The following is a 25510-nucleotide window of genomic DNA, read 5'->3' as shown; positions in this document are numbered from 1 at the left end:
CTGTAATATAGTCAAACAGAATAAAAAATTGGTTGGCTGAGTCTACCATCTCTGTATTGGGACGGTTATTATTCTTTCCTTCCTTAAATATCCATAAGCTTTATTTTACATTCATTTCATGTATTTGTTCATCAAAACAAACATAGTGTTACAAGAAACATGTAACGATTCTTCGTTAAAAAACAGTAGCACGACACGGCTGATGATCATATGTTACGATCATAAACAACAGCAAAGTCACGTGTATCTACTGCCCAGCTGGACCTGCTGTATAAAGATCATGGAAAACCATGGCATAGAAAAATGGACAGTGCCTAGACTGAAGTTTTTCCTGAAGTCAATAGGAATACCCTGTTCAGGGTACACAAAACCCCAGTTGGTTAGACTTTTTGTACAGTACTTTGGAGCCCTCGGCATCGTCGGATATCGGCCGGCAGTCTCGTCTCTGCACAATTTCGGCTTTAAACATTGTACAATTTTCATATGAAAAACTTTGCAGATTTTCTTCAGCATTTTGGGGATGAAGCATTGTTCTTTTAGAAAACTAAATTATATGGTTTTCAAACCAAAGATGCAGCTAGAGACTTGTAAAATAAGTAATGAATGCTGCCACTCCCAGTGTGCTTTCATGGCTTCTATAGTAACGTTTTGCTGCATTTATCATACTAAAGCATCTAGGAAATTATCTAGGAAATTAGTATACCTACTAAAGAATATCATGAAGAGCTTACCTACGGTATATCAATAACTATCACGGGTGAGATTTTTAAAGATATGTGATTTCTGTGGTGTCTGCATGAGTAGCCTGACCTCCATATTGACCTAGCTGGTGATCAATGGTAACTCTTGAGTTAGTGACGGTGTGAATTTGCATCAAATTTTCTGCAAATCTCAAGAAAAATGCAAATGAGACCCTGACAATGATTCAGCAAGTGTTTGGTGAGCAATCTTTCGGTTGGACACAGGTGATTCAGTGGCAGGTAGGTTCAAAGCCAGTCAAACATCAGTTGACAATGACAACCACACAGGGAGGTCCTCAACCAGCACAACTCCTCAGAATGTCGCACAATTTTAGCAGCTCATTCATAAGGATCGACATCGGAACATTCACGATATTGGTGAGGAGGTGGGAATTGGTTTTGTGACATGTCAGAGGATTCTCACTGAAGAATTGGCAAGAGCCAAATCACAGCCAAATTTGTCCCCAGGCTCCTGACAACTGACCACATGCTGCAATGTGTTGATGTCTGCAATGAGATTCTTGAACTCACCTTAGAAGATGAACCCTTCTTGTCCAGGCCCTCTGTGACATTTTTCTGTTCCCAAAAATGAAAATTAGGCTGAGAGAGCATTGTTTTGATACCACTGAGGACATCCAGAAGGAATAGCAGGCGGTGCTTGACAATGGTCGAAAAGGACTTCCAGGGAGCGTTCCAGCAATGGAGGAAGTGCTGGGATCAGTGTATCAATGCGCAAGGGAACTACTTTGAGGGTGATGGTGGCCAATACGAGCTATGGTGAGTTATCAAATTTATATCGCATTAGTCCAGAAAATATCAGATAACACCTTGTATATAACCCCTCCAGTTCAGTATATTTTTCCAGAAGCCGAATAAACTCGTCCTCACACAGTAATCCCTCCAATATCCGATGTAATAGAGCCATAGGCAGATCTGGATAGTGGTCCTGTCTGGATATTGGGCCCCAGCTTCTGGACTTGTACTTATGGACCCTAACTCATAAAAAGACCTATACAACTCCCTCTGGAAATGCATAGCACCTATTTAAGACTCAAATCACACCAATAAGGGACAAAAAAGACTGAAATAAATGCAAAAGAAGCATAAAACAAGGTTATTGAGGTAGGTTCATACAATATTCAACATTCTGGGTACGTACAAGTCCCTGGCTCCTGGACTGGTAGTTATGGACCCTAACCTGGCCTACGGTAACTCAGAAAAACACCTCCCTACTGCACATGCATAGCACCTAAGACACAGCATATTCACACCAATAAGGGACATAAAAGAGTGAAATGAGGTGGTTGAGGTAAGTATAGTATGAAAAATACAGTAGAGTACAGTATGAAACATTCTGCCTACTTACAGAAAGTCCATGGCCATCTCGATGAATAACCGCCTCCTCTCAGACTCTGACAGTAAGAAGGATTTCCTGAAGCACTTGCAGTACACTGTTCATGAAGTCTTGCACTGAACTGTCATTCGCACTCAGAAGTCCATTCTCTTCACAGTGTGCACTCTTGTCTAACTTATGCTCCATTGTAAATTAATATGTGTTGCACTCTGCACTTTAAGTCTTTCCACTCTTATAACCATTTTCTAAAGCAAAAACACACAAGTTTATTTACGTTAAATTCAGTCCAAAAATTGTTTGTCTTTTCACTTACAACTGTAAATCCTTAACACAATGCACTGTTTTTTTCACTGCACAACACTGTAAATTCCTGTGTGGTCTAGTGGAGAAGTTCTTGGCGTCTATTCACTGTCAGAGTCCGAGAGTATCGCTGGCAGGTGACCTAGGGGTGCGTCGCTGGGTCGTGGTGATGGCGTACCCACTGCAGACGACTTTGAAGACAGATGCAAACTCACGTTGAGTGGTGACTCCACCGTGGCTGATATGCTGGGCTGTGGCTCGGAGCATGAGGGCCTGCCTTGGGGAAGCAATGGAGTGGAGCCAGGGCTGGGCACAGCAGGGGTCACGGACCTGAAAAAACTGTCAATCGTTGATTGACGCAAGGAATGACGATTCAGACGATTAATGATGCGCTGCCTGAAAGCACGCACTTCCTCCACAAGTCCCAGGGGCCCCATCTCCCTGTCGCAGTCCAGGTGTTCCAGGTAGTCCAGAACGAACTCTAGGTGTTCCCGGAGTGTGCTCAGCTTGAGGATGGCTGGAGTTGTGTCATGCTGAGAGGAGTCTGCATCATCGTCGTCGTCCTCGTCGGAATCTTCAAGCTGGGTACTGACACCTGCAACTGAAGATGCGATCTCGATATCAGACAGGGTCTGATACCCAGGATCGCCCTTGTCGTCATCCAACCACTCACGTACGTCGTCCACATCAACATCGTCGCCATGCGTACGTAGACGTGCATGGAAGTCATCCACGTCAAAACCTAGGAAATCGTACTCCACATCCGTTCCAAGAAGCAGGTGAGACCAACCATTTTCTAGAGTCTTGACAGGGATTTCCTTCCATGCACTGGCCCAGTTGTAGATTGCAGACTTGATGTTGTAACTGCAAAGGTTTTCCAAAGTCCGCTGGCCTCGCGTGTCCCGTCCCTCCCTGCGCTCGTCCTCATCCTCGAGAACAACCATCACCTCGTCCGGGAACCTCCTTCGGTACAGCCTCTTTGTTGCCACGATCACTCCTTGGTCCATTGGTTGGATGAGAGCAGTCGTATTAGGTGGCAGAAACATGCACCTAATGCGGTCATTCTCAGCCACCAAGTCCTTGTCGCACGGGTGGGCAGGTGCATTGTCGAGGAGAAGGAGCGCCTTTACCTGGTCGCATGGGATTCCCAGTTTCTCCATCTGGTAATGTATGACCTCCTTGACGAAATGGCGGTGGAACCAGTCTTTGAAGATCTGGGCTGTGAACCATGCCTTTAAAGAATGGTACCAGATGACAGGAAGGACATCCATCACCCCACGAAGACACTGAGGCTGCTTTGTGCAGCCAACAATAACGGGCTTAAGCCGGTGCATACCGTTAGCATTGGCACAACACAAAGCAGATATCAGTTGCTTGGAAAGCTTGCGACCAGGTACACGCTTCTCCGTCTCCTCGGCTAGAGTGTTCGTTGGCAAAGAGCGATAGAATAAACCAGTTTCGTCAGCGTTGTAGACTTGACCGAGAGTGAGGCCCTCCCTGTCGATCAAGCCCTTCACCTTGTGCCAAAACTTGTCAACTCCATCCTCGTTAGCGTCTAAAGCTTCACCATGAGCCTTACGGTTGGTAAGGCCATGCCGTACCTTAAATGCGAAGAGCCAACCCTCAGATGCCTTGAAGTCTAGGGCGTCGTGAAGCCTGGCGAACTTCTCAGTAGCAGCCTTCAGCTCCGTACCACGTACCATCACACCAGCAGCACATTGCTGTCGATACCAAATCAACGTGGAACGGTCAACTTCAGCAAACTTGGGAGTAAACATCACCTTCCTCACCACGTTGCGTTTGCTTCTCGACGAGAAGTCAGCCGTGTACTGGATGAGTTTGTCTCAGGATCTCTTAATATCCAAGTAGATTGGGCCAGGTTAAACTCGCGGAGGATGCGTGAAGAAGACCACCCCGCATCTACTTTCTCCAATATCTCCTGCTTCCTCTCCAGAGTTAACACCACTCTCTTCCTCTTCTCAGGCGGCGGGGCCATCATCACACACACGAAGGAGAGGTACGAGAGCAGCAGGAGTGCCTGCAGCAGGTAAGGCGCCACCACAAAAGCGAGCACATGGGCAGCCATGATGACAAGCGTTCAATCGCGATGAGAGACAGGCGGAAATTGGGGAGGATGCAGGGGCGCTCTAGCGGACGTTGGAGGAATGACGCACCAAAACAAAGCTGTTCCGTGCCCCGCCCGCCAAGTTCAAATTATGGGCGGGATTTTTTTGTTTTTTTCGAATTTTTTGCAGTTTTCAGACCATTTTGGGAATATTGGATCCCAGGACGATGATGTCCGGTTAGTGGGGATGTTCGGATATTGGGTGTTTGGATATTAGAAGGATTACTGTATATCCAAAATAACTGAAGATAGGACAATATGAGCCTTGTTCAGTACTTATTATTACAAGCCAAACTTTACAGTACCTATTCAAACACACGTCTTACCTCACTTTAATTGTCTAACCTAACAATATAAACAAGCCCAACCAAAAATAACCTACTGGTAACCTAACTTATGCAAGCCAACCCTAACCTAACCTAACACAGTCCAAACTAACTTTATTTAACCATAAACTAGCCCAATCTAACCTATGGTAACTTATCCAAACTGAAATATCATAAATTAGGTTTGGAAGTGGTGGCAACCATCATCTACTTACTTGATGTAGTGCTGCCTACTTCTTCCTTAGCCTACATCATTCTTTTTCTGTGCCTGCCCTCCTCTTTTCCTATTACTCCTATCTTTCCTGTCAATTCTTATTGCTATTCTTTCCTTTACAGGTGTCTTTACATTGAGTGACATGCCAAATGGTTTCCTGAAAGCCAAGAAACCATTTACAATGCTGGGTGGTAACCATATAACCAGATCATATGTGCTCCCTACGTGTCAGCAAGTGGGTTGGTGGAGGGTGCCCCTCCCTGTAAAACAACTAACTCAATGACAAATGGCCACCCCTCACGGGATTGTGGCGTCTGGCAATAGAGAGATAGATAATAATTTGGCATTAAAGCATTTATTTAAGGTGGAAATACAAGAACTACAAGTCTTTCACCACTGCCTTACACTCAATGGAATCAGCTGTTTTTTGTTTATGATTTACACTGGGCCTGGCATGATGCAGTACCTTGATCCACGATGTGTGTGGTATCTAACCCACAGAAAGCTTACCTTACCGCGTATTTATCATAATACAAGCTCATCTAAGTCTCTATTTTTGGTAATAATTAGTAATGCCATTGAGTGATTTGCTTCTGTTGGTGGCCTTCATGCCAGCCACCTCAACCTGTAGCCCTGTCCCACTCCAGGACTTTGTGTGTGTGCGTGTTTTGCTTTTTTTTTTGGGGGGGAGGGGGATTGTGCTTTATACATGGCAGGAAATACAGTGGGTTGGGTTGTTATGAAAATTTAGAGTAGCTCTGGATAAATCAGCAAAGATAAGCATAATTTAGTGCCAAAAACAGCATGCCAAGATGGTGTCCATCTGTCTTCAGCACACCACAAGATGGTGTAGTTGCAGTAGTTGTTGTTCCCTAGGCAGTCTGGCCAAACAGCCATGAGTCCCTAAGGAAGGCCATGGCCGAGACCGGGCTTTCCCATAGAGTTCTCAAGGAGCGATGTTGTGTTCTTGGCGTAGGTCAGTGTGTGCAATGCAGTTTTCCATAATGTGCCTAATAGTATGGGGTGCTGTGTTGCATCCTGGACAGACATCAGCGACGGGGTCATCCAGCCTCTTCTGATAACTTAGAGGGCTGGATGATGCCCACATCTCAGCCTGGCCAGGTGGACTCTGTCTTCACGAGGGAGATAGGATTCATAATGGTGGATATCGAGAGGCTGTGCATGCAGCTGTGTATTGTCTTTGAGTGACTGAATGAAGCGGCGAGTGATTTGAGTATGGATATGCTTCTGCAAGCTGGTCTGAGGCAGGTACGGGGAAGAGATGACAGTACAGTAATACCTCGATATACGATACCCTTAGATGCGATACCCAGGCTTAATGATGGGGGTAGAAATTGCACTAGAAATTGCACCATACCCCGCCTAACAATGGCTAAACCTCGGTTAAATGATGGGTTTTGATTTTTCTTACCGATTCTGATATTTTAGACTAAAATTGTGTGTTTAGGTTGATTTATAAACTGTTTTTAGACTCTGATTAATGTGTTTTAGCCATAGGTGGGGTGAACATTGTCATTTTGGGGTACAGTTTACTAAGCCTGATTTTCTCCAGACTTATGTCTGATGATATTCAGATCTTATTTGTTGGTTTTAGTGAGTTCTTTAAAGGCGTTAAGCTTAGGTTAGCTTTATTGACAGCTGTTAGGCCATTTAGATTAGCTTTAAACCTTCTTTTGGGGCTCATCTGGGTGGGTTTTGGACTTGGTTTGGGGGGAAACCCAGGGCTGGTAAACAGTCCACAATAAAATATATGTTAAAAGTACCCTGATATACAATACCCCGCCTAATGATGGAGTTTTACCTAACCAATTAGACTCTTAAACCGGGGAATGCCTGTATCTGTGTACCAGTATGATATCGTGTGTTGGGTGTTTTGATATTCCTTGGTGTGTGTGAATGTGCTGCCATGTAGTGTAGTGGATGATGTGGGTTTGTGGTGGCTGCGGCGAGAATTTGGGTGTCTCTCATGTCTAGATGACCCTTGACTTTGAGGACTTCGGTTTTTGGTGTAGGTGGTCTGTGGCTGTGCAGCCTGTGATTATTTTCAGGGCTTGTTCTGTATGGTCTGTAGAGTGTTGTAGTGTGTTTTAGTGAGGTTGGAAGCCCAAGCAGGGGTTGCATAATTCATCACTGAATGTATGTATTGTTGGTATACTGTGGTGGTGGTTTCTTTGTTGTGTCCAAACGTTGTGTGGGCAAGTGACTGAGTCTTGTGTTAATTTATCTTTAATGTTTGTGATATGTTGTTTAAATGACATTGATGTATTGTATGTTACACCAAGGATTGTGTGTGTGTGTGTGTGTGTGTGTGTGTGTGGTAGGGGAGTGTTGTTTATGATGAGGTGTGGAATGTGACTGTGTTCTGCTGTCCAGTTTGTGAAAAGGGTCATTAGATTTGGCTGAGACTATTTTAAGTCTGTTTGTGAACCATTCGTGTAGTGTGTTGAGGTAAGGTTGGAGGATGTGTGCAGCTGTGTTTGCGTTTTGGTGTGTACACGTAGGTGTTATGTCATACACATAGGAAGCTAGGTGTATCTGTGGTGTGTGGGATGTGGGTATGTCATGCATGTATAGGTTAACGAGAGTAGGGGACAAAACAGATCCTTGAGGGACGCCATTTGTGAAGTTTCTATGTTCGAAGACTGACCGGCAAATGTTACATGTGTACATCTGCCTGCTGGATAGTTTGCCAGCCATCTTCTTGTGTTATCTGCACGATAACAAAAGTCAGTTTTGAATAATGGTACACATACCGTAAACTGGGGTGAATTCGGACGATTTTTTCATTTTTTTGTTCCATGTAATCTAGTTTTTAATTCAGTCCAAGATCTTAAGTACTGTATGTTGAGCTGGTCCACCAGGATATCGAATCATAGCAGTAAAAATTTAAAATGTTTCATATATAATTATAGCAAATATAGTAATGGGTGTCCGAATTTGTACTGAAGCTTTGGTGAATTCGGACACACTGTATAAATTCGTACATAAATAAAAAATGAATGCATATGACTACCCTAGGTTCCCAGTTTAGTCTCGGACGTATGTGGGGCAATATCGGACGCTCTGGGGCTTTTAAAAAAATGTTCTTCCAGTACAAAAATAATGCCACTCCCTGACAAAATAAGCTAATGACTATAATAAGATATGAACACAACAGCAATTTTATTTTTTTCCTTGGTTTAAATAAAACATATTAGAACACATGTAGATAAGATAAATCTAACAACAAACCTTAGTATTGTACATGGAACAATCATTTCTTGACTAATAATTTCATTTTTGGAAGACTGATGGATTATAAGTTACAGGTGATATTTAACATGATTATTTGGCTTTACCAGTTTTTTGCTTGCCTTTTTCACTACGATAAGGACCTTGATCTCCACCAGTTCTTTTCTTAAATGTTCGAGTCATTGGGTGACCTTGTTTTTTTTTTGTTTTTTTTTTAAATGTGACCGACTCTGGGCATAGGCTTCACAGCCTGCTTTCAAGGCCCAGTAGTCCTCCCACGTACCGCACACCTCTACATGTCACCACTTCGGCGCTAACACCCACCGTCCATACTGAATACATGCTAGGGCTGTCTCATACAGGACTGGTGTATTGGTATTAGCGGGGGTATTTTTACGACATGTCGGCGGGCCTTCTGGTAGATCAGTAAAGTCTGATTTTTCAGAAATTCAAATCCTTAGACTGTTCCCTGCCTCAGCGGGATTTGAACCCGGGTCCGTCAGGACTGCAAGCCAACTCTCTACCGATTGAGCCATCAAAGCTTAAGAGTATACCTGTAAATGATACATATGAACCCAATTACACACAGTATCCACATCTGGCAAATTATAAGCAATTGTACATTGTAAAAAGTGTCCCTACGTGTCAAGTGGGGTTGGTGGAGGATTAGTGCCCCTCCCTGTAAAACAATTAACTCTAAGCCCTTGGCCACCCCATTTGGGATACATGGCATCTGGCAATGAATGAATGATGAAAAAAGTGTTACTTTTTCGTTCATACTCCCCCTGTCCGAATTCACCCCATGACCGAACTGACTCCAATTTGCATTAAAATTGTAAAAATTTTATTAAATGCCCAGTTAAGAGATTAATTGAGAAGATAACGCTAATTACTTACTTTGCACTTTCACACTACGCATGAAAGTACATCCGGGCACCGAAGATTTTCCTGCATCTATTCATTAACATTTCTGCCAAAGAAAGTTTGCCAATGTTACAAATTTTATTCTTTTTACACATGTATGCTTTTTAGTATATATTCTCTGACTAAATATATCTGTGCTGTTTACTTATCCCCTAATTCTACTGACTATCAAAAATTCTTCGACTATCTTACTTCTACGATGGAACACATTCTGTCCATTTCTCCTTTCTCTGAAATCTCCATTCTTGGAGATTTCAATGTTCACCACCACCTTTGGCTCTCCTCTCCTTTCATGGATCCAACTGGTGAACAAGCCTACATCTTTTCTATCCTTAATGACCTAGAGCATCTTGTACAGCACCCTACCCGTATCCCTGACCGCCTTGGAGAAAGCTCCAACATACTTGACCTCTTCCTCACAACTAATCCTTCTGCTTACTCTGTTAATCTTTTCTCTCCATTGGGCTCCTCCGATCACAACCTTATTACCTTAACTTGTCCTATCAATCCGGTACGGCCTGTGGACCCTCCAGGGAAACGTCGTCTGTGGCATTTTGGAGCCGCGGACTGGGAGGCCCTCAGGCAGTACTTCTTTGATTTTCCCTGGAATGATTATTGCTTCCATGGACGTGAGCCATCTGAGTGTGCCTTGCGCATTACGGAGGTTATTCTCTCGGGCATGGAAGCATACATTCCTTTCTCATATCCTTTGACTAACGCAAGAAAGCCTTGGTTTAATCACACTTGTTCTAATGCTGTCCGCAACAAGGAGAAGGCCTACAAAAGGTACCGGAGCCAACCCACCCCTGAATCACATCATCTTTACGTTTCTGCCCAGAATCGTGCTAAGTCTGTTCTTCGCTCTACTAAAAATAATTTCATCCATACTAAATGCTCTCAACTCTCCTACTCGAATTCTTCCTGCTCCTTCTGGCACCTTGCCAAAAATCTTTCTAACAACTTTACCTCATCATCCTTCCCTCCTCTTTTATACTCTGATGGTTCTGTAGCTATTTCTTCTACTGATAAAGCAGATCTCTTCGCACAGACTTTCTCCTCCAATTCCACCTTAGATGATTCCGGTGCTGTTCCTCCATCACTTCCCTCCTCTGACTTCCTCATGGCTGACATTAAAATTTCTTCAGTTGATGTATTTTCTGTCATCACTGGCCTCATTACTAACAAGGCATATGGGCCTGATGGAGTCCCTCCTGTTGTTCTCAAGAACTGTGCTTCTGTGCTTACACCCTGCCTAGGCAAACTCTTTCGCCTTTGTCTGTCAACTTGTACCTTTCCTTCTTGCTGGAAGTTTGCTCTCATTCTGCCAGTCCCAAAGAAGGGTGACCACTCCCAACCCTCCAACTATCGTCCAATTGCTTTAACGTCCTGTATTTCAAAAGTTTTCGAGTCAATTCTTAATAGAAAAATTTTAAGGTATCATTCCTATCACAACCTTCTTTCCAATCGTCAGTATGGGTTCCGTCAGGGACGCTCCACTGGCGATCTTCTCACCTACCTTTCAGACTCCTGGTCATCCTCCTTTCGGGACTTCGGCGAAAGCTTTGCCATTGCACTTGACATCTCAAAGGCTTTCGATCGAGTCTGGCATAAATCTTTAATTTCCAAACTGCCCTCCTACGGTTTCGCTTCCTTTCTGGTCGTTCTATAGCTGCTGTTGTAGACGGCCATCATTCTTCTCCTAGATCTATCAACAGTGGTGTTCCTGAGGGCTCTGTCCTATCACCAACTCTCTTCCTTTTATTCATCAATGATCTTCTAAGCTGTACATATAACCCTATCTACTCATACGCTGATGACTCCACCCTTCACCTTTCCATTTGGTTCCCGCAACGCCCATCTCAACAGTTACTTCAAGAAACAAGGGATGAGGCTATGGCACACCTAATGTCTGACTTGGCTTTTATCTCTGACTTGGGTAAAAATAATATGGTTGTCTTTAATGCACCTAAGACTCAGTTCTTACACCTATCAACCCGACAAAATCTTCCACAGGTATACCCACTAATGTTTAATAATATTCAGCTTAATCCTGCATCATCCTTGAACATGCTTGGGGTTTCATTTACTCGGGACTTATCTTGGGAAGATCATATTACATCTCTTGTAAAATCTGCTTCCAAGAGATTGGGTGTGCTAAGCCGACTCCGCTCTTTCTTTACCCCTGCACAATTGTTGACTCTATACAGAGGTTTTATCCGCCCCTGTGTGGAGTACAACTCTCATGTGTGGGGAGGCTCCCCACATACAGCTCTTCTCAATAGGGTGGAGTCAAAGTCTTTTCGTCTCATTAACTCTCCTCCTCTTACTGACTCCCTTCAACCTCTGTCTCTTCGCCACATTGTTGCATCTTTATCTCTTTTCTATCGCTACTTTAATGGTTACTGTTCCTCTGAACTGTCTGCTTGCATTCCTCCACCTCTACGACGGGCGCATAGCACCCGTCTGGCAGCAAACTCTCATCCCTTTTCTGTTCAACTCTCTAATGCAAGAGTTAACCGTTACTCCCAGTCTTTCATTTATGCAACAGGTCAGCTCTGGAACTGTCTCCTTGTCTGTATTTCCTGCTGCCTATGATCTCCAGTCTTTCAAACGCAGTGTGTCCAGGCATCTCAAAATGATTGGATCTTGAATTTGGCTCTCTATTGTATTTTGTTTTTCTCTTGGAGGGAACTGTTACCGCGGGCTCATGACCTTTGGTTCCTTCTTCCTCGCATAAAAAAAAAAAAAAATGTGTCACGTGACATATTAAGTATCTTTATACACGAAAGTACAGTAAAGAATTACAAACAATTGGGAGCAAACAGATTTTCAATATGTTTATTCATTATTTATTAATTAATTTAAACAACTTTTTATTGCAATATCCAAATTCGCCCCGAGTCCGAATTCACCCCAGTTTACGGTACGCTTTATCTGATGCAGTAAAAGCATCTTACAATACCAGTTCTTCTTCTTCCTGATTGTCTGTTACATATAGTTTTCACATTATTTCTGGGGTGGTACATAAGTATTTCCCTCTTGTTTTTTAGCTGTGCTCTGCTGTGTCAACTCTTTATTTGCCTGCTGTAATGGCAGAAGAGACTGTCCTAACCTAAGTGTTTAACTAAACCTAACCTAACCTAGCTTAACTGTACCTAATAATTTCATTTGATCTAACCTAACCTAACCTAGCCTCCACTTGGAATGCTGGGAAACGAAAACCACCTTTGAGTACGTAAAACAAAACAATCGTAGGTACAGCTTTAGGAACATGATGATAAAAACAGTGGGAACTTTTTCAGCAGTTAAAGGTAATTTACCACCTGAAAACAAATACCACCTGAAAACAGTCATAATAATACAGAAAACAAACTGGAGGAATATGAATTGAATTGGTAAGGTCCTTCTACTGGTTCAAGTAAAGTGTATGTTTAACTGGATAATTACTACACCACACAAAAACTGACAACAGCTTAAAAATTCTCTGAAAGGGAATGAAACATGAAAACAGACCTGATCCAAACAAGCATACAGGGTAATTCCTTACCAAACGGACGTACTTAGCGATTCCCCCTGCATTATAACACATTCACATTCTCAAAGTAAGTAATGGTAAATATTTAGAAGTAACCAACGTTTTCTTTTATTATTAGTTTTATGGTTTCCAATGCAAAATACCATGTTTTAATTAGTTTTGACCTTCATTTTGGGGGGAAAATACCCCTTTTGTAATTTTGAGTAAGATTTCCAAAAGTGGGTTTATCCCCCCAAATCAAGATCAAAATTAATTGAAAACACACTATTCTGCACTAACCCAAACTAACCTAACCTAACCTAGGGCCTGACAGACCTAGTGCACATTCCTGCACCAGCCAATATGGCGCGACATTCATCCGCTACTGAGAGATAGCCTAACCTAAGCCACTATATGACCACCCCTACAAAATTAGCTGCCCCAACTCAAACTAGCCTTAAAAGGTAAGTCTTGGTTAGAATAGTTCAGGGACGTAATATAATGAAAATCGGTAACGTTGGTTACTTCTAAAGTTATACCAAAGAATTAATCAGTTCCGTATACATTTTTAATTTAGCATATCAGACATGGCTAACACAGTAACTTACTGGTGGTGTCTATCCTTGAATGACGCAGTGAACACCCTCCACACGATCGTCCTGACGGGGAAATGATCCAGCTCACCTAGATACCTGTGACACCTCAGTGACTCACCAATGATTACACACAGTTGAAGCCACAACGCTGACAATCCTATCACTGATGCTGACTACGCCATCTTTCCACTCCATTTATCTCTTGTGCTTTAATGATTTGCCATCAGAACCTGGAAAATTTCCATATATTCCTAAGTGCCCCGTTGATATTTTTGAACGTGTACTTTAAAGACTTTGGATATCAAATGCTTTCCAGTAAATTATCTCTCTCCGAAGATTTACAGTTCAGAAAGACGGCGGCCATATTGCTTCATAGTTTGACTGTGGCCCTTTAGTTATGTGAAAAATGTTTACTAGTTCTGGTAAACAAATCGGGGCCCTCTTTCTGGGCACCAAAATGTGAAAAATATTTAATGTATACAAGTGGGTATCCCTGCCGGGGCACCGCTATGCAAGAATTTTCTGGTAAACAACTCGTAGGTCGTTACTCTTCCCTAAAGTTGTCTAAGTAAATTAAACAAGTCTCATAGAGTTAGGCGAAACGTAAATTAAACTTAACTCACCTACAATAACTATCTTCTATCTCATAGCTAATCCCCCCTTGAATTGGCCAATTCTTAAAGGTTACTTAGCTAGTGAAGAGGGAGTGATCGTTAACCGATGACGATGAGGCTGCTTGGTGAAGTTGCTTGAGCAAGCAAGCGTCCTTATGGTGCTTCTGTACAACCTAGCTTGAGAATGACTAGGAACAAAGTGCTAACTCCACGAGATCTAGGAGCAGAGTGAGTGAACGTGGCAAGCCCCAACTCTTCATCGAATTGTGGGTTGCCAACTCTTATTTAATTACAGTACTAAATACAGTTAAATTACATCATGATATGTACAGGGCAAATCTAACAAATTAATCTTAGTTTTACTTAAACTAAAGTTAGACCAAATATTCCCTTTAACTATGTAAATATCTTAATTCCACATCTGCCTTAACAGGAGAATCTTTCCCTGCTTGCCACGTCACCTAACGCGCAGACGCAGTTTAGGTCAGTGGAAAATACCACATAATTACATGTATTTACAATGTATAGTTGTCCACGGGGGTTAAATGCAGTAGCATTTAATTTATCAATAACAAGAATTATTAAAGAGAACGTAATTTCTGGGTTATTAAAACCGCTTGAACAATTAACAACGGTCTCAATTTTTCCTCTGCCTTTAACCAGGGATAACTATGATAAAAATAGAGAGCGCAACTGCTCTGGGGGAAAATATTTCCCACAGTTTTGGAGCCGGCGGAAAATGATACATTGTATCATGTAATATGACCCTTAGCCAAGAGTTCCCCCCATAGTTCTCGAGAACCTTGTGCTGCGGCCCTACTAGGTCGCGCCTCTTGACCCGTTTGATCTTCACCATACTCTGGATCCGGAGTGGCTGCTAACTCAAGGGGTACCAGTTTATCAATAGTTTTTATACTGGTATGTCCCCTGCATTTTATTTTTACGAGTCTCAGCACCCCTTCAGAATCTGGGTGTGTGGAGATCACTTTAGCTAATGGCCACTGGGATCTTGGCTGTTCAGTCTTGACTGAGACCACGTCTCCTATGTTAATAACTGATTTGTTGCTGGCAGCTTGAGCTCCATAAAACCTCTCGCATAGGCTCAAAAGATACTCTTCGCTCCAATGTCTATTCCAAGTATCCAGCACCCTTTTCAGACGTTGATATCCCTCCCGCAGATGTTGTCCTAAATCATTATTTTCTATGTTAGGATCATCAACTTCTTCCTGGATATCCACACAAGGCATCGGATGGAGCTTCCTGCCATGTAACATGTGAGCCGGTTTTAAGGCCTCTAGCGAGTCGCTAGTGTCATCTTGATAAGTCAAGGGTCTATTATTAATCCTGGTTTCAATTTCAGTTATTACTGTTCTTAAATCTTCTCTCGTGATCTTAGTTCTATGTAATGTTTTCCTTAGGCAGTTCTTGACAATACCAATCATTCTTTCGGTGAATCCATTTTGCCATGGAGCTCTTGGAGCTGTGAACTGCCAAATACAATTTCGGATTCCCAGCGCTGACTTAACCTTTGGGTCGTTCATTAGGTTCAACAGTAAAGGTGCTGCTCCAACGAAATTAGTTCTGTTGTCGCTTATTAACTTGCCAGGACAAGACCTTCTAGCGGCAAATCTGCGAAAGACATTGAGGAATGTCTCAGAGCTTAGGTCTTCCGCTAATTTTAGATGAACTGCCCTTGTATAGGCACAAGTAAATAAACAAATGTAATTTTATGGGGAGTTTCCTCACCCGTAACAGTTATACCCCCTGTGCATATGGAAGGGCCGACTTATGTTCACCCTATCCTTCGGTAGGGCTGGTGGTCCTGGGTAGATACAAGGTCGCTGCTCATACCTCCTACAAATGATGCAGTTTTTGAGATATTTTTTAATAACCTGTCTACCCTTAGGAATCCAGTACCTTTCCCAAATTTGGGCTAAGGTCTGCGGTACACCTCCATGGAGAGTGGAATCATGGGCTTCCTTTATAATAAGTTGTACAAAGCATCCACTCTTAAGTAATAAAATGGGATGTTTGGTTTGGATGGGCAAGTCAGCCTTTACCTATCGGCCTCGACATCTTATCAGACCTTTTCCGTCTAAGAACAAGCCTAAATTCTTCATCAGCTTATTCCCTTTTCCAGTGTCTTGGCCTAAAAGTTTATATATTTCCCCGTAAGAATTTTTTGTACTCTTTTCAGCCAGTATTCTAGGGGATCTAATTTCTGAAACCCCACCTTCTTATTCAAAAATTCAACAACCAATTTAGTAGTATTTAGAAGTTGTCTTATTGACGAGAATCGGCTGATGTCAGTTACTTCTGGCTCAGGTATTATAGGATCCAAGTTCACTGCACTAATCTCAGCAATACTGTACTGTTTCTGTTCAGGCCAATCCTTAGTGAGTAACCATTTAGGACCTTTAAACCACAAATTATCTTTGATCAGTCTCCTTACGGTCGAACCTCTCGAGAGCAGATCGGCTGGATTTTGTTTGGAGGACACATGCATGAAATTAAATTTGGAAGACAGCTCTTTAATAGTCTTCACTCTATTACAGACGAAAGGAATTTTGCTGTCTTCCTTCCCTATCCAGTAAAGACAAATCTCACTGTCAGTCCATATGTAAATATCCTCAAACTGAGTATCAAGAGTAATGGTTATATACCTGGCCAATTTAGTTCCTACTTCTATGGAAGCCAATTCCATTTGAGGTAGGGTTCTTTCTTTCATTGGCACAACTCTGGCTTTGGACATAATAATCTTACTATCCTCTCCAGTTGCACAATAAGCTACTGCTCCATAGGCAGCATCACAAAATATGTGTAAGTGCGACTTCTCATTACTGTTCATTTCCCTGGGAATACATATGCTTGATGTGGTTTCAAACTCCTTTCTAATCTGTTCCCATTGTTCCACATATGTCTCACCTAATTCAGTGTCCCAGTCTGATTTTTCTCGCCAAGCCTCCTGTACTAAACATTTGCCCCTAATAACTATAGGACTAACAAATCCTAATGGGTCAAATAGCTTGGAAACCTTGCTTAACAAGGACCTCTTGGTGAGAGTGACATCAGAGAACTTAATTGGTTTCAAACTTATTACATCAGCTGTTGTATCCCAGTTAAGACCTAACACATTTTGAATTTTGGGAATGTCAGAATCTGGATAGTCCTCTTGTATTTTATTCCTCAAAAGCGGTGAATTTGTATTCCAGCTCTGTAACGGCAAATTTGCCTTCCCACATTCGGAATTGGCTACTTCATAAGCCTTCAAAGCTTCCGATTCTGTATCAGCAACACCTTGCAAATTATCCATATAAAAAGCCTGCCCTGTTTCTGGACATTTGGCATTTTCAAAATGATGCTTTAAAGTGTTGCAAAGTAGGAAAGGACTAGCACAAGAGCCAAAGAGCACCGATCGGAAACAGTAAGTTTTCAATGGACTATCCTGATTTTGAGGATCATGAGGCCAGAGGAATTTTGTAAATTTCCTATCTTCATCTCTCAGTCCTGTTCTAAGAAAAGCCTTACTAATGTCTGCTGTGTAAGCGTAAGGTTTCTCTCTAAATCTTAGTAACACATTCCCTAACTTCTCTGTTAGTGTAGGTCCAGAGTATAGGCAATCGTTCAAGCTAGCTGATCCCTTGGATGCTTTACTACTACAGTTGATTACTATCCTTATGGGAGTAGTTACTGAATCCTTGTTTACAGCATGATGTGGTAAGTAGTGTCCTTCTTTGTGGTTAACAGGGTATTCTACCTCTTCTATAAATTTATTCTTCAATTGATCCCTTATAATATTATCATATAGGGTCAGATGTTCTGGTTTATCTCTCAACTTTCTTTGAAGAGAATTTAACTGAGCTTTAGCTGCTTGGTAATTTGTTGGTAACTCTGAATGGTTTAGTTTCCATGGTAATCCTACCCAATATTGTCCATCCTTAAATTCCACAGACTGATTATACAGATCCAAAGTTATTTTATCTTCAGGGGTTGGTTCCTCAGAGTGTATACCTATACTGTCTAGGTCCCACAGTTTGTGTACAGGTTCAATGTTTTCATCCAACAAGTCATTTATCTGAGTAGGTTCTAATTGTGCACCTATTCTAGCTACCATCAATGACTGTGTGGGGGTAACAAAGACTGAGTCTACTAGTTTGGCCTCTCCTTTAACTTGTTTTGGAAAAGGCAACTGACCCATAATAAGGTTACCTCCTGGACTCTTGAACAACTGTACCTTATTCCTTTTGAAAATCCTATGTAGGAATCTTCCACAATAATCAGAACCAATTATCATTTTTATGGGACCCACAGTATCTGATTCAACATTCTGTTTAGCCAACTTTATCCCTGAGCTTTGCAGATGATCAGAGGTTTCCTTCAATCCCTTTATGTATATACTTGTCTCCATAGTATCAAGCACAGCTGCTGTTATACGGCATTTATATCGGCCTAATTGTATTACAGGTCTAACTAAATCAAAAGACTGAGCCTTCCTAGTTGTTAAGAATCCTGTAATGGCTAGATTTACCTTGCCGATAACAGGTAACTTTAATTTCTCCACAATGTCTGCAGAAATGAAAGTTTTCTGAGCACCCGTATCAAACAGGGTACATACTAATTGGTTTCTATTCTCAAACAATACTTTCACATCTGCTATTGGTACTGCAGCTGGCATTACTAATGGAGCATTCCCTTTTGCAATTGTCATATTGATGCTTGCAGGTTTAGGAACCTCAATTTTCATCCTAGGGCATAAAGCACTATGATGATGATCTTTTTTGCATTTAAAGCAAAGATTTAATTTAGTCTTACAGTCCACGGCAGCATGTTCGGAGTTCATACAGATTTTACAACACCCCAGTTCCTGAAGCTTCCCTACTCTAGAAGCATAATCAGGGAACTGTTGACAAGATGCACTGGAATGTTGCTCACCACAAAAGACGCAAACTTTCCTGTCTTTTACCATGGAAGGTTTTATTTCCGTAATATCTTCAGCATGTTTATTCCTTATCTTTAATTGTAATGCTGGGAAGAATTAGGCTCGACTTCTCGTACCTATTTCACCCAACATTGAGCGGGGTCCTCTTTCGAGACCGGAGCTAGTGCAATAAAGAGAGGCAGGACATAAAAACTTTCGGCAACACCATACACATATATTACCACAGTCAGACACAGGACTTTTCAGCAGATATTACAACCCAATATTGAGCAATATAAAACCTTATCTAAGATATGTGTGTCTCGCAGGATACTTGCTTTCTAGATACTGATGACAACACAACAAATCCTAGTGTATTAGGAGTGCAGTAAATACAGGTGCGCGCAGAGCGCGGAGGGGGGGAGAAGGAGGGGGGGGGAGTGTGATTCACTAGGAGATAGGGGAGGCACGGGGAATGACTTAAAACGGCGAGGAGAAAGTTATGGTAATATTGGAAGATGCCCGATATTAGCAGGGGAGTTTATATGGTTTCTGTTAGCGAAGGTACTTTGGCAAATAACTCTGATTCTTGATTTGGCTTTAAGAGCATGAGCGAGTAATGGAGAGGGTTTTTAGGGGTAGCGTGCAGAGGGAGGGAATATCATTAATACTTCCTTTCTTGATATTTCCTCGTTAGAGTGGGAACATGTCTCTTTAGGCACAGGCTTTATTAATTACACATCTGTCAGAGAGGTCTTCAAGGTATGGTATATAGAATCTCGCTTCACAACGCGTAACAAGGTCGTAATACACGTAATACTACTTCACAATATTACTTCGCGGCTAGCCAATAGAACACTAATGATATATCTTCTTCACAGTCCTTCTTCCAACAATGGGGATATGTCTTTATAAATATCCGGGGCGACACTCGCACGTATTTTCGCTCAGATCTTAGTCCACATTCTCGACCTCTAACTTCTCATTGTGATCTGATTTACCCCGATATACATTACATAAATTCACTGCACAATACTTATTCTAGGCGAGAGTCAGTCACACTTAACCTATATCACTAATATTACATTATCACCCGTATTCTCTTAAGAAAGGAGACGGGGGCACGACATTGGTGATCCGGCTGAGTTAGGGGCGCCGTCAAGACAGGGCGAACTGAGAGGGCACGGGGTGGCTCGCAAGGGCGTCCTCTCGTGTCCGGGACTCCCGGTGGCTTCCGGACTGGGCTCCAGCGTAAGGCCCTTGGGACTGGGGCCAAATAGGTCCCGGAACCTCTGGGTCAGGTCCCGGCATCGTGGGGGCGTGGCGAGGTCTCGCCCGGGTGTCCTAGGGAGGGCCGAGCGAGGCGACGGGCTGCGGTCTCCCACGTCCAGAGGCGCCGTCAGGGGAGGACTGCGGCAGCGACTGTCACTGGGGCCTGACAGGTGTGTCTGCTCAAGGGCCAGGCGTAAAGAACAGAGACCGGGGGAGGCAGGGAGGTCTGTCCGGGATGTTCTGGGACAGGACACCTGGAGTTCAATCTCCGGTTGTGGAGACATCGCTCTCCTAGCTACGCCCTGGGAGCGACCATAGATCGTCTCTACCTGGACACTGGGGGAGCGACCATTGATCGTCTCTACCCGAACACTGTGGGAGCAACCATTGATCGTCTTGACCGGAATACTAAGGGAGTGACCATTGATCGTCTCTACCTGGACACTGTGGGAGCGACCATTGATCGTCTCGACCGGAGCACTAAGGGAGCGACCATTGATCGTCTCGACCGGAGCACTAAGGGAGCGACCATTGATCGTCTCTACCTGGACACTGTGGGAGCGACCATTGATCGTCTCGACCGGAGCACTAAGGGAGCGACCATTGATCGTCTCTACCTGGACACTGTGGGAGCGACCATTGATCGTCTCTACCTGGACACTGTGGGAGCGACCATTGGTCGTCTCGACCGGAGCACTAAGGGAGCGACCATTGATCGTCTCTACCTGGACACTGTGGGAGCGACCATTGATCGTCTCGACCGGAGCACTAAGGGAGCGACCATTGATCGTCTCTACCTGGACACTGTGGGAGCGACCATTGGTCGTCTCGACTGGAGCACTAAGGGAGCGACCATTGATCGTCTCTACCTGGACACTGTGGGAGCGACCATTGATCGTCTCAACCAGAACACTAAGGGAGCGACCATTGATCATCTCTACCTGGACACTGTGGGAGCAACCATTGATCGTCTCAACCGGAACACTAAGAGAGCGACCATTGATCGTCTCTACCTGGACACTGTGGGAGCGACCATTGATCATCTCGACCGGAACACTAAGGGTGCGACCATTGATCATCTCAACCTGAACACTAAGGGAGCGACCATTGATCGTCTCGACCGAAACACTGGGAGCGACCATAGATCGTCTCTACCAGAGGGGCGCTGTCTGGAGTACTGTTTCTGACTCCACCCCTAGCTAGCTCAGTGATTCTGCCACGCGAAGGTAGTGTCTTTCACCTACGGTGGCGGCGGTGTGGTGGCTGTATGTCACAGGGGCGCACGGCCCGGGCTGACATGCGTCGTTGTTGACCGGAGTGGTGGTGGCTGGTGGCGGCTACCCCGTGGGGTCCGTGTGGGGGTGTCGGCATACTTGTGGGCGAACTCTGTTGTTCCTGGTTCGCCCTATCGTTGGGGATACTATAGTATTCTCCGGGAGTTTCCTCGGGAGTACTGTCAAAGCCACGCATTTCATTAATACTTTATCCTCGACCTTTGTGGAGCTAAGGAAAGTACCTATCTCTTCTTTAGGCACATACTTAGTCTTCTCTAACTTAACTTTCCCAATCAGTTGGTTAATGGGTTTTTTCTTTACTTTACTTCAGTCTTCTGTTTGACCTCAGTAGTGTTTAATGTTCCTTGCAAATGTTTACAGAGTTGCATCAAGCCTTCCTCAATCTCTTCACAGGAGAAATTATCCTTCTGGTACCTACCATACAAAGCATCCTTGGTTTTCGGTGGTAGCTTTAAGGACACAATTCTTGAAAGCACCCAATCTGATGTCTTAATATCTTCGTAAGTACCTAAGGCCTTTAAATTACAACTTAGTGCAATTCTAAATTTTTGCAAGGAATCAAAATCGTGCCTAGGCTTGGGTAATTCCATTAGAGCCCTTAATAATTGATTTATAACTTGTTCCCTGTCTTCGTAATTTTGTTTAAGGATGGTCAAATCCACCTCATAATTATTTTCTTCTACTGGTAATTCTTTTATCAGTTGATATGGTGTTCTTTTGACCTGTCCTAACAAATACGTAAGTTTGGTGACTTTAGGGAGATCTGTTCTATCGTGTACCAAATATTTGAATTGGTCCCAGAAGGATTTCCAGTTCTGCTCCCCATCAAATTCCGGAAGCGTTATTTGTGGTAACACAGCTCTACTCTGCTGTGCCACAACTTGTGTTTCCGCGGCAGTGTCAGCTAATTCTGACTCTAGTGTCTTTACTACAGTTAAGTATTCTTCTAATTTGTGTTCAAACTTCGTAGTTTCTGACTCTAAGAGTTCCTTATTCTCAGCCTTTACTATAGCCTCTTCTAAAGTTAAGTAACCCTCTTCGTACTTATTCCATCGGTCTTTCAGGATATTTAGGAGACTATTTATTCTCTCCTTGGACAGAGGTATTTGGTCCAACGACTGGTTACAATCATTTATGGCTCTAGTTACCCATCCTGCCTTACTTCTAGAAGATCTTTGCAATAAAGAAATAGACATGTTGACGGAGTTCTAATTTAATAATTTAATTATGAATTCCAACCACAAATTTACCTCAACTTTGTAATGATCTGATTATTTTAAATTTTGTAGAGGGAAGTGATTAAGTCCTCATTGTGCAAATTATCCCTTCTCCCAATTTCGTAATATTCATTACAGCTCAGCTAATTATTCATTTAATTTTGAGGAGTGTAGGGATTAGGTCTATAATTTCAACCTATCCCCCAGGGTTATTAAACCTCTAGGGTTTTATTTCATCCCCACACTCAATTGCCAAAACACCCATATTCCCCGAGCTGAGAATTAATTACCTCAATACTCCATAGGCCCACCCATAGCTTGTACAGCATAGAACTCTCCTTTCTTATGTTCTACATAATTTATAAATTTCTGCAGAACCGCTTCCCTACCATGACGGTTCCAATGAATACCATCAGCTTTCAACATTGCTTGGAAGGGCTTGGCATTAAAATGTATGAAATCCCTTCCCTTCCTGGCCCATTGCAACTTTTGGTTTACAGCTCTGCTAATTAATTTATATGTTCCATAACAAACTGGAGAGCCATATGGCAGGTTCCTTGGCTCGAGGAGGGTTATGGCTACTGAGAATTTACAAGAGCCCTCTATGGCTCCTACCACTGCTAAAATATTCTCCACAACTTCATTGACCTCCACGTCCTCATGGATATCATTTCATCCAAGGAACAGGACCGTACGGTCATGCTTCCAGTCTAGTACGGCATTCAGCCTTTCATCTTCAGAGAAAGAGCTTGCCTTTCCTCCCGGGGCTCTATAGACACGTACGTCCACGTCTTCCACTTCAACCGAACGTGGTAGTAAACTGTGTCCCACAAAAGGAACTTTAAACACATTCAGCGCTTTGGCACACATCGGTTTTCCTCACTCAGTCGGGGCACCAAAAATGTCAAAAATGTTTAGTTCTGGTAAACAAATCGGGTCCTTCTTTCTGGGCACCAAAATGTGAAAAATATTTAATGTATACAAGTCGGTATCCCTACCGGGGCACCGCTATGTAAGAAATTTCTGGTATTTACTAATAAACAACTAGTAGGTCGTTACTCGTCTATAAAGTTGTTCTTAAGTAAATCAACAGGTCTCATAGAGTTAGGCGAAATGTAACTTAACCTTAACTCACCTACAATAACTATTTCTCTTCTATCTCATAGCTAATCCCCCCTTGAATTGGCCAATTCGTAAAGGTTACTTAGCTAGTGAAGAGGGAGTGATCGATAACCGATGACGATGAGGCTGCTTAGTGTAATTGCTTGAGCAAGCAAGCGTCCTTATGGTGCGTATGTACAACCTAGCTTGAGAGTGACTAGGAACAGAGTGCGGTGTGCGGCAGGACCCACCTCCCTCATAGAATGGTAGGTTGCCAACTATTAATTATTTACAGTACTAAATACAGTTAGATTACATCATGATATGTACAAGGCAAATCTAACGAATTAATCTTAGTTTTATTTAAACTAAAGTTAGACCAAATATTCCCTTAAACTGTGTAAATATCTTAATTCCACATCTCTCTTAACAGGAGAATCTTTCCCTGCTTGCCATGTCACCTAACGCGCAGACGGAGTTTAGGTCAGTGGAAAATACCACATAATTACATGTATTTACAATGTATAGTTGTCCACGAGGGTTAAACGCAGTAGCATTTAATTTATCAGTAACAAGAATTATTAAAGAGAACGTAATTTCTGGGTTATTAAAACCGCTTGAACAATTAACAACGGTCTCAATTTTTCCTCTGCCTTTAACCAGGGATAACTATGATAAAAATAGAGAGCGCAACTGCTCTGGGGGAAAATATTTCCCATATGCTCTAAACTCTCCAACTCGAATTCTTGCCGCTCCTTCTGGCACCTTGCCAGTAACCTTTCTAACAACTTTACCTCATCATCCTTCCCTCCTCTTTTCTACTCTGATGGTTCTGTAGCTATTTCTTCTACTGATAAAGCAGATCTCTTCGCACAGACTTTCTCCTCCAATTCCACCTTAGACGATTCCGGTGCTGTTCCTCTATCACTTCCCGCCTCTGACTTCCTCATGGCTGACATTAAAATTTCTTCAGCTGATGTATTTTCTGCCATCACTGGCCTCAATACTAACAAGGCATATGGGCCTGATGGAGTCCCTCCTGTTGTTTTCAAGAACTGTGCTTCTGTGCTTACACCCTGCCTAGGCAAACTCATCTTTGTCTGTCAACTTGTACCTTTCCTTCTTGCTGGAAATTTGCTCTCATTCAGCCAGTCCCAAAGAAGGGTGACCACTCCCAACCCTCCAACTATCGTCCAATTGCTTTAACATCCTGTATTTCAAAAGTTTTCGAGTCAATTCTCAATAGAAAAATTTTAAGGCATCTTTCCTATCACAATCTTCTTCCTGATTGTCAGTACGGGTTCTGTCAGGGACGCTCCACTGGCGATCTTCTCACCTACCTTTCAGATTCCTGGTCATCCTCTTTTCGGGACTTTGGTGAAAGCTTTGCCATTGCACTTAACATCTCAAAGGCTTTCGATCGAGTCTGGCATAAATCTTTAATTTCCAAACTGCCCTCCAACGGTTTCTATCATTCTATCCGTGCCTTCATCGCTAGCTTCCTTTCTGGTCGTTCTATAGCCGCTGTTGTAGATGGCCATCGTTCTTCTCCAAGATCTATCAACAGTGGTGTTCCTCAGGGCTCTGTCCTATCATCAACTCTCTTCCTTCTATTCATCAATGACCTTCTAAGCTGTACATCGAAACCTATCCATTCACACGCTGATGACTCCACCCTTCACCTTTCCATTCGGTTCCCGCAACACCCATCTCAGCAGTTACTTCAACAAACAAGGGATGAGGCCATG

At 42.9% G+C, this 25510-nt stretch overlaps 1 protein-coding gene across 1 annotated transcript in view; it reads right to left on the bottom strand.

Annotated features, from left to right (window-relative positions):
* Positions 1-25510, bottom strand: part of LOC145399260 (uncharacterized) — a 35180-nt gene that overhangs the window by 7783 nt on the left and 1887 nt on the right. Inside the window, exons 4-5 of the mRNA XM_080271943.1 lie at positions 1272-1316; positions 401-445 (exon numbers count right to left, since the gene is read on the bottom strand). Coding sequence (XP_080128069.1) covers positions 401-445; positions 1272-1316 — 90 coding nt within the window. The remainder of the gene's footprint in view (positions 1-400; positions 446-1271; positions 1317-25510) is intronic.

The sequence above is a fragment of the Coenobita brevimanus genome, chromosome 48 (assembly GCF_032717465.1).
Source record: "Coenobita brevimanus isolate Jiangsu-jjx chromosome 48, ASM3271746v2, whole genome shotgun sequence".
Taxonomy (NCBI): domain Eukaryota; kingdom Metazoa; phylum Arthropoda; class Malacostraca; order Decapoda; family Coenobitidae; genus Coenobita; species Coenobita brevimanus.
Note: the sequence above shows the minus strand (reverse complement) of the source record. Positions and strands in the feature narration are given on the sequence as shown.